This window comes from Lepidothrix coronata, unplaced genomic scaffold (assembly GCF_001604755.1).
Source record: "Lepidothrix coronata isolate B3197 unplaced genomic scaffold, Lepidothrix_coronata-1.0 Scaffold38, whole genome shotgun sequence".
NCBI classification, from domain to species: Eukaryota; Metazoa; Chordata; class Aves; order Passeriformes; family Pipridae; genus Lepidothrix; species Lepidothrix coronata.
In genome coordinates, this window is record NW_016690218.1 from 3278141 (window position 1) to 3292576 (window position 14436).

At 47.5% G+C, this 14436-nt stretch overlaps 1 protein-coding gene across 1 annotated transcript in view; it reads left to right on the top strand.

The window, feature by feature from the left end:
• Positions 1–6241: 6241 nt before the first annotated feature.
• Positions 6242–14436, top strand: part of DUSP10 (dual specificity phosphatase 10) — a 25028-nt gene continuing 16833 nt past the window's right edge. The window contains exons 1-2 of the mRNA XM_017812944.1: positions 6242–6295; positions 7857–8702. Coding sequence (XP_017668433.1) covers positions 7901–8702 — 802 coding nt within the window. The 5' untranslated portion in view covers positions 6242–6295; positions 7857–7900. The remainder of the gene's footprint in view (positions 6296–7856; positions 8703–14436) is intronic.

Genomic DNA, 14436 nt, shown 5'->3' on the forward strand with positions numbered 1-14436 from the left:
CTCATGTAAGTCTATCCTTCCTGAAGGAGGGCTGTACAAGGCTGCTGCTGAAGCAGCTACAGTGGTACTTGAAACCAGTATCTCTGATGATCTGTTCTGGTACACTTCCAAGTGCAGATAAGCCATAAAGGTCATATTCCTGTCCTGCTTCTCCTTTTGTTTATGGGGGTGGAGGCAGAAATACGCAAAACAGAGTATTTTCATTGTTGTGGCTTAGGAGAGAGGAGCCACATTGGTCCATGAAAGAAAAAACAGGAGGGAGAGCGCCCAAAAGGTAACAGCTGTCACTTCTAGAAGGCAGAGTCATCCTCCATGGCATGAGGAAGAAAGGCTTTGGCCCTTCCTGGCTTTGCAGAGGAGCAGTAGTGCTCAGGTCTGCCCAGGAGCACACCTACAGTTTCTCTCAGCTGAAGGCCTGAAAGGACCCCCAAAAGTCCCCTGTCCCACAGTGTCAGCTGCAGCATGCCCTCCTCTACCCTGTGCATGTCTGCCTGCTGTTCCCAGGCTGCCAGGACAGGACAATAGGATATTTGCCTCTGGGAAGGAGACCTTGTGCCAGTGCACGGAAAGGCAATATTTGCTCTCAGCTGGATCGATCGGGTGGTTTGGGTGCGACGGAGAGCGATAGTTGGCCCAGCTGTCTGTCAATAGCACTGCAGCGCTCTCAGCTCACAGTTATTGTCAGGGCAGCGACTATTCACGCACTTATCTTCTGACAGGGCCAATTTGAATAATTCACCTTCCCTGATCTCTTTTTGAAGCCAGGAGGGACTAGCCTTTATGACCCCAAACTGCTGAACAGAGCTGTAGGAGTGACTCCAGCTGGACTTTCTCCAGTTCTCTTGCTCTGCTCCTCATCACCAGTGTCTTCCCCTTTGGCTGTCCTAAGGAGAGACAGTGCGAGGGATCTCACCCAATGTCTAAGAAAAGCAAGTAAGACCATGTCTGGCCTAAAGGCAGTTTATAAATGAAGATCTTCAGAAAGCAGTTCCCTTTTTGTTTTCATGCTCTTTTATTTCTTCCCTCCCTGGCTCTCATGGCCCCTCCTGGGCAGCACAGATGTGCCTCCTGTCCTATCCTGTTGATGTGCTCCTGGCGTTGCTTCATGCTGGTGGTGTGGGGGCTGCAGGAACACAGCTGAAGACATCTTGTGACCACAGTCTCTTCTGCTCTCTATGGTACATGTACCCTGGGGAGGCCAGTAACTGCCTGCTCACCCAAACAGCCACAGCTTAAGTGTGGAAATCATAGTAATAAAAAATCACAATGTTAAAAAAAAATAATCTTTGTCTGTCCTGCTGAGGTTCCTGGCCAGGCTGCAGCCAGAGATGATTAGAGAAGCTTAGATAAAAATAAGCAAGTTGGACCCAGGCAGGTTTGAAAAACTAGCTGACTTTACTGAAGCAAACTCCTATTTAATCATTTGTGTGTTGCTTTAAAGGTGGCATATACTGCCAGGTAAGTGGAAACATGTTTATTTTGAAGCCTTGGGTAAATGTCATATAGAGGAATTAAAATGTCAATCTGTAGCTGCATTTGTTTAATGAAATTGTATAAACAAGACTGTGAGCACATATCATCTCACTCGAGCGCTATGTCTTCAAGGTGTTGAATCACTTGCCACTCCTTCCAGTGTTCAGCTGTCCCCACACTCAGCTGACAGAAGGGTCACAGGGGGTGCTGATGGCACTGCTGGAGGCAAATTCCCCCAGGTTAGCTTGTCCACTACTTCATCAACCTAACCCATCCCACCTGCAGCAGCTCAGGGTTCTTGCACAGTGGTCTTAGCTGCGGTCTGCCACCAAGGTCCAGGAAAGCAAGGATGTCTGCAACAGCTGTGGGGTGAGCATCTGACCACAGCCCCACAGCAGCAACCGAGAGCTAAACTGGAGCAGGCATGGAGGTCAGCACATAGGGGTTGACTTCATCTGTCTGACTGCCTGCATTGTTGCTTTGTTTAAAGAATGCTGTTCACTGCTATGACCTCCTTGCCCTAATTGTCCTGTGGTATGCCCCAGGAAAGGGACACCTAGCATCACCTCGGTCTTACCAAACCCATGCAGGCTGGTTACTGAGTAGCAAAAGCACCTATGTGGAGTTACAGTGCCAAATAGCTGTTGCGTTGCAGTTTCTCACTTAGGTCATTTTATAGCAGCTTCCCCACTGGGGATAAGCCATAAAAAGCAAGCAGGAGTACAAGGATACATCTTTATGTTTACTACTGGATCTCATTTTCCTTATAAATTAATTTCGTGCATGGTTTTAAACCCACCCCCTTACTGAGAAGACGAATTGTTTGTCTAAAACAGGTTATCTTTTCTCTCGTACTAGAGGATCAGTTAAGAGGGAAGTTTATATATTAGTGAGGAAGGTGCCTTGAAGACAGACTTCAGAAAAAAAGGGAAAAAGAAAAAGGGGTATGCTTTTCTTGCAAAAGGCTAAAAGAAAGTCCACTGGTTTCTCACCTTATCCTGTGTACTGAAATGACATTCCTAAGGAGGACAAATGAAGGTGCAATGCAGTGCATTAAAACCTTTCAAGAATCAAAGAGTGCTTAAAAAACCAAATGGGCAAACTTCATTAGTGAACACATAGACGTTCAGTCTGGCCCCCAGGAAATCTGCTTTTAGCCAGTTCAAGAGATACCTGCTAAAGTGCAAGATACTGGTTTGCAGTTTAAAATATTGTGCTGGTTAGCACCTTTATTTTCCCCAGGTTTCCCAGTTTTCTGCTCTACAGTATAAGCTATTGTGTATCTTTAGACAAGTCCCTCAACCTCTTGCTTCCCATTTCTGCCAGTAAAATTGGGAACTTCCAGAGATTTGAATGTTTGGCTTGGAATGGGATAGCTGACCTTGTTCTCTGCTTAGGTGCAGGGCAAACTCTGTACATGGCTGTGTTGGCAAAAGTAATTATGGATTTCTTTTACTCCTAAACAAGAGAAAAAGTCCATGATCGTAGAGTGGAAGAATGGTTGACCTGGAAGAAATCTTTTAATAACAAGGAACTGTTTAGTTTGAGAGCACTTAAGGGATGTCTGTGTTATTGTCAAGAATTTTGATGGCTTCTTTTTCACATCTGTTAAATATTCAGCATGTGTTTTTAGCAATCTTTACCCTTTTTGTGAGGTTGAACGGGTTTGATTGGATTTTATGCAATTAGTATACTGTGAGAGTTTGTGAGGATTTGCTTCAATTCGGAGATGATTTCTCTTTGTCTGCTTGTGGTTTTCTTCAAATATCTGAGCAAGTGCATCATGATGGCAAAAGCATTTGAGGAAAATAAATGTCAAAATCCCATGTCCTGCTACTGCTGGAAGTGAGAATTTAGCTATAATCTGCCAGCTTTCATAGTAAGAATTCTTGTGTGCTTTTCAGAAAATAGAAGTTTAGTTTTTAGGGAATAGATAAGTCTTGTCTGTTTTGGGTGTTGAATTACAGAAAGCAAAGGCATTTAGAAAGCCTTCACTGAATATGCTCAGAAAAAAAAATCACAACGGGTTGTGGTTTCTGAGAGCAGGAAAAAGGCCAATCTTATGTCATAGGCTAATAAAATGTATTAAGCATGAAGTCAGTAGAAGTTCTATAGGAAATCCTCTGAAACTAGGGAGGAATAGCAACCTAGAGTCGACATTCTTAGAAAAATAAAAAGTTAAGTAAAATATGAGGCAAAATTACATTTGGACTGTTTGTATTGTAAAAAAACTTGGCAAAGGCTGAGTATCGCTCAGAAAGGAGAATTGCTTGCTGTGAGTAAACTCTGCACAGCTCTTCTGTGAGGTGAGCTCCTCCACAAACAAGTCACAAAACGTTTCCTCGGTGCACACATTGTTAGTACTGAGAAGTTTGGTCAGAAAGTAAAAGATTGCTAAATGAATGATTCCAAGTGTCTTCTAGCAAATATTTGCCTTAGGAGATGTCTAGCTTTGGGAGATGCTCTAACCCAGAAACATGGTTTCCAGCTCCCCTGGTTGGAAGGACCATTTCAAGCAGTGAATTGAACACAAGCCCATGAGGAGCTCCTTCTCCAAGCCCGAGTGTGGCCTGAAAGGGACGTTTTGAGGGAGGCATGAGCTAACCCTCTCCTGCAGTGAGCCCAGTGCCAACCTCAGCAAGCCACAGACAAAGAGGAATGGAGAGCATGGAAACGCTATGGTGGTGTCTCACAGTGGCACCTCTGGGGAACTGAACAATGTTTGTGGAGTCTGAGACCTGTGCATTTCTCCATTGATCTCTTTGCTCTCTCATTGAGGAGGACAACTGTTAATGCAGCAATTGCACACCACTGTTAGAAGCCTGGTTTGCCTTTATGCTGGGTAGCATGGTGACTTACATTTTATAAGCTTTCAGAAGGTAATACCTCCAGATTATGGTCCTTGCTGTGTGAAGATTAAGCCATTCTGTGACTTAATTGCTCCAAGTCCTTGCCCACATTGCCCTCACTGGGAGCAGATTGCTGCAGGTGAAGCTGTTGCATGCGAGAGCTTTCTCCCGGCTCCGCTTTCCTTCCCAGTGTGCGGGAGAACTGTGCCCTGGTGTGGCATCACAACACTGGAAACCAAAAGCTTGAATTTGTGCTGGATGAGTCACTGTCCGAAAGAGGAACATTTAGAGGAAAGCAGCTGATTGTTTAAGGAATGGCTATGAGGAAAGGGATTTGACTTTCTGTTTACCTTAGAACCATTAATCAAAAAAACCCAAGTATTCAGTGCTTCTGAAATCTTCCTACCTGTTTCCGTGAGATTTTTTTGCTCTAAGTTGCTGAATGATGATATTACTGCATTTAGACTATTTTTTTGCTATAGATGCAGTTGGATTGGTAGTTAAAGCTTGAAAATCCCAGTTGAAAAACTAATTATCTCCATATATCCCAGAAACAAAATCTTTGGGGGCTAATTTAGATTCAATGTTATCGTGCTGACAACTTCTTATCAGCCCTCACTGCACCCTTCCTCCTCTATCTAGCTCAAAGGGTTTGCATTCACGGTTGCAGGTGAAACTCTCTGGCACTCCTGTGGTCAGGGAGGACATGGTGGGATGCATTGCTCTGGAGATGGCCCTTTCCCTGTCTCCGACTTGGTGGATTGATATGTGATGGACTGATACATGGTGAGATGTGGTTGCAAACCAGGAAATGTGAAAATAGATTGCACAGCAGGGGAGGAAAGGGTGCAAAAATCTCCGGCGGCTGCCAGGTACCTTCCTAGTGTTTGATGAGCTGATCCATATGGCTTGAAAATCAATTCTCACCTTTTGCCTTGTAGTGCACATGTAGCAAGGGTGAGAGCTCATTATTTCACCCATGTCAACACCTGCCAGAAAGGATGAAAGGGATTTATACCCGTCCTTGTAACAGATCCCTAAAATCTTGTCCTCGAGCCTGTATTGCTTTCCTTTTTACACTGGGAGAGTCCAGTCTAATCTGAGCACTCATGATCTTTGCTGGACAGTGTGCCAGAAGCTGGATTTGAGCTGAATTTCCATAACATGGAGCAACTGGATCCATCTTTAACCTGGGGGTCAGGCAGGTGAGGACCTCCAGGCCTGGCCATCTCTGAGCGGCGACCAGGGCGCACCTCCTGCCCTCCCCGTGATTTATCGCTGCCGTGCAGGGAAGTTACTCTTTTTCCACTCCAAGTATCTCATGCATGCTTGTTTTTGTTAGCGGAGGGTTGCTTGGAAAAGCACCTAGAAAGCATCCTCCTCCCTTTGGCGCCACTGGTACACTGCCGAGGCACTGCGGGGCTGTGGGGGACAGGCAGCACGGTCCCCTGCCCCGGGCGCGCGGGTGATGCTCTCCTGGCGCCAGCCGACGGTCTCGCTGGCCCCTTCCCGTGGGACGCGTACACGGCTGTTCCCGAGCGCCGTTCGCGGCCGTTCCCGCCGCAGGGGCCGCTCCCGGGCGGTGTTTCCGGGGCGCTCCCCGCCCTGCGGGGGGCGCTGCCGCTCCCGCTCCCGCCCCCGCCCGGCCCCGCCGAGCGCCCGCTGCCCCGGGGCGCGGGGCCGGTGTCGCGCCCTCCCCATTGGCTGCCGATGACATCACCGCCCCGCCCCTCGGGCCCGCCTCCGCGCGCTGATTGGCCGCCGCGGCCGCCCGTCGCGGCGGGCCCCGCCCCCGCCGGGCCGTACATTTACGCGGTGGCAAAAGAGAAAGTAACGAGGATGGTGCGGGCGGCGCGCGGGGCAGCGGGCGCGACACGCACCGGCACCAGCGGCGGCCGCCGCCACCAGCACCGGCGTCACCATCACCGCCACCACCACCACCGCCGCGCACCGGGCCGGAGCGCGCCGCGCCGGTGAGTGCGGGGCAGCGGCGCGGAGCGATGAGGGGCGCGGAGCGGAGCGGGGAGCTGCGGGAGCCCGCGCAGGGTCTGCCGCCGAGGGGAGCATCGCTTGGCGGCGGCGGCCCCGGCTCCCTGCACTCGGGGGCAAAACTTCAGCTTCCCGCTTCTCGTGTGCTCTTCAGTTGTTTGCCCTCGCTGAGCGAGCCGGGTTGTCTCCCTCGCTTATTTAAATTTTTCAGTTGCGTCAGGCGACGGCGCTCAGGGATCTTTTATCCGCTTTCTTATCCTAAAAAGAAAAGCGAGGGAAGGTTTGGGGAAGGAACGGGCTGGGAAGCCTCCCGGGTGAGCCGCCGGCAGCCCCGCTTCGCCCGGCCCCGGTACCGCCGCCGTGCCCCGGGCGGGCGGGTCGCGGCTTCTTTGCCCGCGGGTTCGCTCCGTACAGCGGTGGCTTCTGCGGGTGGCAGTGCCCCCCGGCCCGCCGGCGTGTGAATGGGGCATCTCCTTGCCCCTTGCCGACGGGTCCGGTGCGGAGCCGCCTGCGCGGCAAAGTGGGGCTGCGAGCGCTCGCCCCGCTCCGGGGGTTTGATGGAGTTGGCGAAGTTGGTACTGGGATGTATTTTTCAGCGAGAGCTGCGGCTACTCCCGAAGTTGCTGCTGAAGGGGAGGCACTGTCAGGGCTGGCTTAGGTTGTTTTGCTCTTGTCGTCTTCCTTCCCTCCTGTCGTCTTCCTTCCCTCCCGAGTGGAAATGGGGGGATTCTAAACCTGCGCGCTGGGTCTTAGCAAATCAGAAGGCAAAGGCTGGGCAGGCAGTGACCTTGATTGGGGCAGAGGGGACCCCTTTTTGTAGAAGCGGCCAACTGTGGTGGGGAGCGGGGAACTTGCCTCATGGACTGCTGGAGAACAGCAGCCTTTCCGGGCCTGGAGCAGGGGGCTTGACTGGGGCTGAATTCGTCTCTCTCTCTAGCAGGGGGATGGAAGTGCAAGGTGTGCACTTACTTTTTGTAAGGATTTCCGGAACCTGATTTTCTCCTTTTCTTCTGGGTATTTTTTGTTTAGCCTCACGTGTTCAAGTTTGTAATTGTCTCAGGAAATTTGTTCCCAAGCTAATTTTATTCCATCTTGCTGGAAAAGTTGTGTATCACCACTGACACATTCAGCTCTTCAGCTCTTATGCGTTCCTCCCTGTAGTAGAGTCAGCCCAGTAGTTTCTTCCCTTGCAGTAAGCCACAGGATGAGAGAATGTGCCCTTGTCATTATCAGTGGTGTGCCTTGCAGCCTGGGGTTTCAGAATAGCTCAGCACCATCTGCATGTAGCCAAATGCCTCCTCCTGGGTGTAACTGCACATCCAGGCTAGTCGCGTGTGTTCTGCGTGCCATGTGTGCACATGCAGATAGCTGAAGTATTTGCTGCAGGATTTAAAAGGCTTTTTAGCAACTACTGTCAGAAAGGGTTGTTAGGTTGAGGGTAATGGGTCTTGGCAAAGTAAGTTGTCGCATCTGTAGGTTAATGTTGATTTCATGATCTGTTTTCATCACCTTTTTCTTCTTTCTCCTCCACTTTTTCTTTTGCAGGGTGATCTTGAGTTCTTCTTAACTTGCTAGTGCTCAGCCTCCTCATGCCTCCGTCTCCTCTAGACGACAGGGTAGTAGTGGCACTTTCGAGGCCAGTGAGACCTCAGGATCTCAACCTCTGTTTAGACTCTAGCTATCTTGAGTCTGCCTCTTCTGCCTGTGAGAGCCACTCCAGTCTGCTCGGCGCAGCTGTTGTGTCCCTAAAGACTGCTAATCTCACGTATATGCCCTCATCCAACGGCTCTGCACGCTCCCTGAGTTGTGGATGCAGCAGTGCCAGTTGCTGCACTGTGGCAACGTACGACAAGGACACTCAGGCCCAAACTCAAGCGAGCACCAGCAGCACCCACACCGGAGCCTCCACCGCCTGCCCTGCCAACCAAATGGTCAACAGCAATGAGAACGCCAGCAGCCTGAGCCCGCTGGGCGGGGTGGGGAGCCCTGTCTCGGGCACCACCAAGCAACTCACTAGCATCAAAATCATTTACCCCAATGATCTGGCCAAGAAGATGACCAAATGCAGCAAGAGCCACCAACAGAACCAAGGGCCTGTCATCATTGACTGCAGGCCCTTCATGGAGTATAATAAGAGCCACATTCAAGGGGCTGTCCACATTAACTGTTCTGACAAGATCAGCCGGAGAAGGCTCCAGCAGGGCAAGATCACCGTCTTGGACTTGATCTCCTGCCGGGAAGGCAAGGACTCCTTCAAGAGAATATTTTCCAAAGAAATCATAGTTTATGATGAGAATACCAATGAGCCAAGCAGAGTAATGCCTTCCCAGCCACTCCACATAGTGCTAGAGTCACTCAAGCGAGAAGGCAAGGAGCCCCTAGTCCTAAAAGGTAATTCTCCTCGTTGCCCGCATGTAGGCTCATGGTTTGCTCTGTAGCATGTACACTCTGCTGTCAGCCTCACTGATGGCTGAACCTTGAAAGCATCTGCTTATCTCTAGCGAGGCTTGCGTGCCTCCAGTCACCAGTGGCAAAGCAAATGCTGTTTGTGGACAAACTATGGAGCTGGTAGCAGGGAGATGCTTGCTTTTCTCTGAATATTGTCCTTGAGTAGCAAGAGGGATGGGAACTGGAAGGAGGAGGAAACGTGCTTCCTGGTGTCTGTGCAGACAAAGAATTTCCCCCATTGCTTGTTCTGAGTATTTATAGCCCAAGGAGCAGAGGTCCAGGAGGGGTTAGTTCTCATTTATCTTGTCGGACTGACCTTTACTTAGCAGCCTTATTTTAGTCTGCATAAAACTGAACTCATAGGTGCTGGAGATGGGCAGTGAGATTGGAGAAGGAAAGGCAAGGGAAGTCACTTGGTCTGAGGCATTTTGTCGTGGACCAGTCAGCAAAACTTGAGCAATCAAGCCTTGTTTTGGTGGTATGAGGTGAGAATAATGAACAGAGGGAAATACTGAAAAAAATGATCTGAAAGTGTTGTGTTTACATGTATATGTGTTTATATATGTGTATGGCTTTCCTGTAAAGGTTCCTGTTTTAATGTGGTGTTTGGTTTATCTCTTAATGCTTTGGTGGAAACAAGCCCCACCAATTAAGGCAGCATCAAAGGACAGTTCCCTTTCTTCACTTCATTCTGTAGATCCTATTTATAACAATGCTGCCCTCTAGATTGAATTTCTTTTCCCCTGGGTGTTTATGCCATTCAGAGGCATGGTTGGCAGAGACTGGCTGTGGCACTGAGAAACTATGGAGGGATTTGCTGCTTAGCTCATACTGTATGTATTTAATTCGCTTATATTTTTCTGTGCAGCTTACTACTTCCAACCTGCCCAATGTGGCAGGAGAATGGATTGGGCTGATAGTTTATCCCCTTTCCTCAGCTGAGTTTCTTAGCTTTATAGGAGCTAAGGTTCCTGTGAGATACTTCTGTGTGGGTGTTTCTTGTGGAAGCTTAAAACTGATGAACTGTCTCCTTGCTCCCAGCAAGTGTATGGTCATGCTGGACTTGCTCTGATACTTGCTGTGGGTTCCGTATATGCTTTTATTGAGTCTCTTGGGTTATGGTGGTGACCTTCATCTGTAAAAGAGGGAGACGAGGTGCTTAGCAGAGGGAGATTGTTGCTGGAGTCCTGTATTTCTGGTGGTAATCATTCTGTTCTCCAGCCTTTGCAACTAGATAGATGGTTGTAGTCTACAAGCCTTCCTGTCCTCAGAAAAATGGTATGCTGAAAGTGTTTTCAGAGAAACACAGGGGAAAACACTGAAGCTTCTATGGACCTCGAACTGGTACTTTTTCAGTACCTGAAGTAAGATCCTGGTGGAGATGAAGCTGCAGAGCTGTAGTTGGGCAGCACTGAGCTGTTGGGTGCTGTGGGCAGGTTTTGGCCAGCCCTTTCTCCCACCTTCCAGCTCTAGGTGCTGCACTGGGTTTGACCAACTGCTTGTGAGAGTCCTTGGGCCATTTTTGGTTTTCAACCACTGAGAAATGTTACCTAAGGGACCTGTTTAGCAGAAATCCCTTCCCCAAACTGGTCTGCCAGCAGATCTGGAAGCATGCCAGAGGAGAGAGAAGGCCCAAATCCTTAGCTTTTTGGATGTAGTGATCATCTGGATCAGAGCAAACCTCACCTAGGGGAGTGTATAGTGAGGAGCTCCCCCTATCACCTAAACTCCCTTCCTCTTCTTTGAAGTGGAGCTCAAACTGGGGTCAAATGGAGTTGAGCATGGGATAAAGCAGCATTTAGGAAGGCTGCGATTAAGCTTCCGAGCTGGAGGAGTGGTGCTGGAACCACTCGTTATTTAGTTTCATTTGACAGATAGTGTTTTTTCCATCATGCTTCGGCAGCCTGGGAGCTGGCACATGCACATACCTGGGTTCAGGCACTAAAATGAAACCGAGGGTGGCTGGGGAGCCCTCTTTGCCTACGTTTGTTATTTTGAGTGATTTCTCTTGCTCTCTGCTATCTGCTCCTAATTTATTGCTGGCCCATCTGATCCCCTGTGTTGTGTTTGCAAACAGTGGTTGCTAGCCAGGCTGTCCAAGTTTATGTCCCCCTGATCCGGTGCCACCTTCTCCATGTTTGGTGCTGCCTGTCAGCCCGTGGCCCCATCGCCGTTTTCGTGGCACGGTGTCACGTTGTGGGGTGAATCCGATCGGCAAAGCCGAGGGTTGGGTTACATCTTTGGCTTACAGCATGCTGGGGTAGCGACGTGGCCCTGTGTGCATTTAGTTTTTAGGTGCCCCAGTCTTTTTAAGCAGCAGAGAAACTGTGCTGTTCTCCGAGGCCAGGCTGTGATCTACAGATAAATGTATGTATGGTGCACCTTATTAGGCTCAAGTTAAAAAGAGGTGGCCTGATTTATTTTTAATGTAGCAGACCAGTATATAAACTAGCATTGTGACAAGAGAGGGTTTACATATGCTGTGGTATGGAGGGATTTTAAAACCCGTATTCCTCCCTTTCTGTTCATTCCTCTCTTTGCTGCTTCCTTTAACATAGAGCATATTTTTGGTCATAAACATAATATATGCATAATTTTGATTTAAGCTCTTTAGAAGAAAGATTTTTCATATTTTTTTTGTTCACAAGGCATAACAGCACTTGAGACAGGCATAAACCCCCTACTTTTATGAAAAAAATAAGCCCATAAGAATCCTGCATTTCACGGGCTGTAGCAGCATGAGCTATCAGGGCTGAAGCTGCTGCTTAGCCTGTTTATATGCAAAATAGGAAGAAGTCATATTTCCCCCAACACCCAGTCACACCGTACTAGACCGTGGTATTGCATGCTTGCTGAAACTCAAAGGCCTCACTTTTTTGGATGCCTTTTTTTTTTTTTTTTCCTATTTTTATTTTTTTCTTAGCATTGAAAAGGAGAGGGAGCAAACCAATGATGTGAGCCCAGTGTTCCTTCTGCTTGAGGCCAATGTCAAAGCTGTTGCTGAATTTGGGGAGGGGGAGAGCATGGCTCTGTAACCCTGGGTGGGATCAGCAGCCCTGACCCTCCTTGGTGGGATTGTGCTCCTTTCCCTCCTGCAAACCCAATGGTGAGGCATCTCTACCTTCCCTGAGAACTTTGGCTCATAGAGGAAGTGGCCTGGAGTCTTTAAGGCTTGTGTGCTTGAGTTCGCTACTGGGACCTAAAAATAGAAAGTGGGAAATTCATTTGCATTCAGATGAAAAGTATTATTTTTACCCAAAACTAAAATGTTTAGGTTTGGAGTTCAGCATTTTTTTTTCCAAGTTAAATTAAATCCACAAAGGGAACAAAAATGAAAAATTGAAGCATCTGTGCCAACACATCTTGACAGCTTTTAACACAAGAGGAGTTGCCTTGGAGTCCCTGACCACTATCTGGTAGTATTGTCTCCATCTTGTTGTTTCTTTTCTACCTTTGAGGTCTGGCAGTGGGTGCCTTGTGAACCTGCTCAAGTCTTGTGTTTAGTTTGTAAAGGCTTCTGTGTTTGACTGCAGGGAAACAACTGAATTCAAAAGCAGAGGTGCAAAATGTGGTTTGGCAAATAATTCATTCTTTTTCTTCTCCTTACATGCTGTAAACTGATGGCTGGACTGCTGCAAGGGAGATGGAGAGGAACTGACTGGTTCCTCCCCAACAACTGATTGATTCTCTGTTCTCATTCCCAGTCTGAGGATCTTATTTATGCTCTGACTTTCAATCTTCTCACTGCTCGTCTAACAGGGAAACAAATGAAGCAACTTGCTCTCATTATAGTGGGTAAGACCTGCCAACAAACCACTTCGTGCTTTCTGCCATGGTCTAAGAATAGCTTCAGATCTCTTACCACACCGGAGTCGCATATCAGCAGAGTTGAAACAACTACAGAGGGCCTGAGGTGCCTACACAAGGAATAAGTACCTGGTTTATGTTCCCCCACGTTCGTGTAAAATACTGTGAGCAGCTGCCTTAGAAATACCTGACCTGGTCATAATCTGTGCAAATATATAATTTATTATTATTATTATTAGCTATATAATTCAACAGTGTCAGTGTTGCTTTAAATCCTAATTGGATTACACTGCACAAGAGTATTTGAAAGTAAAACTTGATGTAATGGTCAACAAATCCAGCTGACCAACAAAACATGTGCCTGGCACTTATTTCCACCAGAGATCTCCACTGAATAAGTATTAGGTCATAGTTGTAATAGGGAAATGTGTAGTTTTAAACACATTGGATGTCTCACATGCATTACTTAACATTTAAAAATAAAGCGTGTTCCCTCTGTGCTGCAGAGGAAATCTGGCCCCATCAGTCGCTAGGGAAAAAACTTCTGCTGACTCTATTGAGGCTGAGATTTCACCTTCAGTTTTCAGACTGATTGCTGGAACTTAAAGTATCTTTCTACTGGAATCAATAATCTTCTTGGCCATAACACCTGAAAATTGATTGTGTGTGTCTGTACCTTTTGCATATAGATAAATTGGGGCAATTGTGTGGTTGGACACCACGGTGTTTACTGTATTTTGAGGGGATACTTCTGCAGAGTAGTGTACCTCTAAACTTTGCCTATTCATCACTAATGGAAAGTGTGGCATTTCCTCCCAGATAACGGCATCTGAGAGTTTCAAGAGCTGGCTTACAGGGTACCTACCACATTTAAACTGTCCTTGGGGGAAAGACTGCCTTGGAAAGAGAGGAACAGGAAGGAGGTTTGTTTCTTTGTTTTGTTTTGTTTTCCTGTTTTTGGCTCTCTAGTTTGTCCTACCCTTGGAAACCAAACTAAGAGTTAAGCAAACTGTTACATGAGGCAGACATCTCTGATGCTTGTAAAGAAAAACTGCTCCAGTTCTGTGTGAACTGGGGGAACATTCCCCGTGATGTTCCTGATAGGTAGATGCTGGATTATAATTAGCTGAATCCTTCATGTGCTTACCCTTACCCTGCCAGAGGTAAGAAGCTGTATAAGTAAAATCTTTATAGGACTGCTGCTGGTCTGTTTTCTGGCCTTTTACTCTTTAGGTGAGCACAGCCTTTTGGAGAGGCTTAGGGTGGCTGTATCTTAACTGATACAGATAGAATTTTTTTTTTTTTTAGACCTATACATGGGAGGTTTGCCTTCCAAAGGAGCACTCTAAGTTTTTATGACACTTAAGTAGCACAAAAAGTTTTAGTGAGATCGCTTTGGCTTTATGTTGCATTCAAAGTGGGGGATCATCTACTTGTCTTTAGGCTATAACTCTTTCTTGACTCTGTGAAAAGCCCCATTACAGTTAGGGTTTTTTATTTATGCAGGCAACTTGGAAGTAAAGAAATGCCATAAATATGAGCAGCATGCACACATTGTAATATCTGTCTGTTTTGCAATTTCACTAGTCAGCCAGGAGGGAAACACCTCTCAAATATTCAGCATCAGTTTGCAGGGCTATAGAAGTCATGCTGTTTAAAGAAATAGATTATGGTAATCTGAAGATGACCTAGTCCATTGTCCCTTTTCGTGTAAGATAAGATTATGCATGGTGCTGTGGCCTTGTTGGGAAGTCCCTGGTGGGCCTGGGAGAGTGCTGGCTACAGAAATCACAAGGCTGACCTGAATTACTGCAAGCAGTTGTTTTTCTGGAGCTTTGATTCTGGGTACTCGACTGAATCTGTCTCGAGC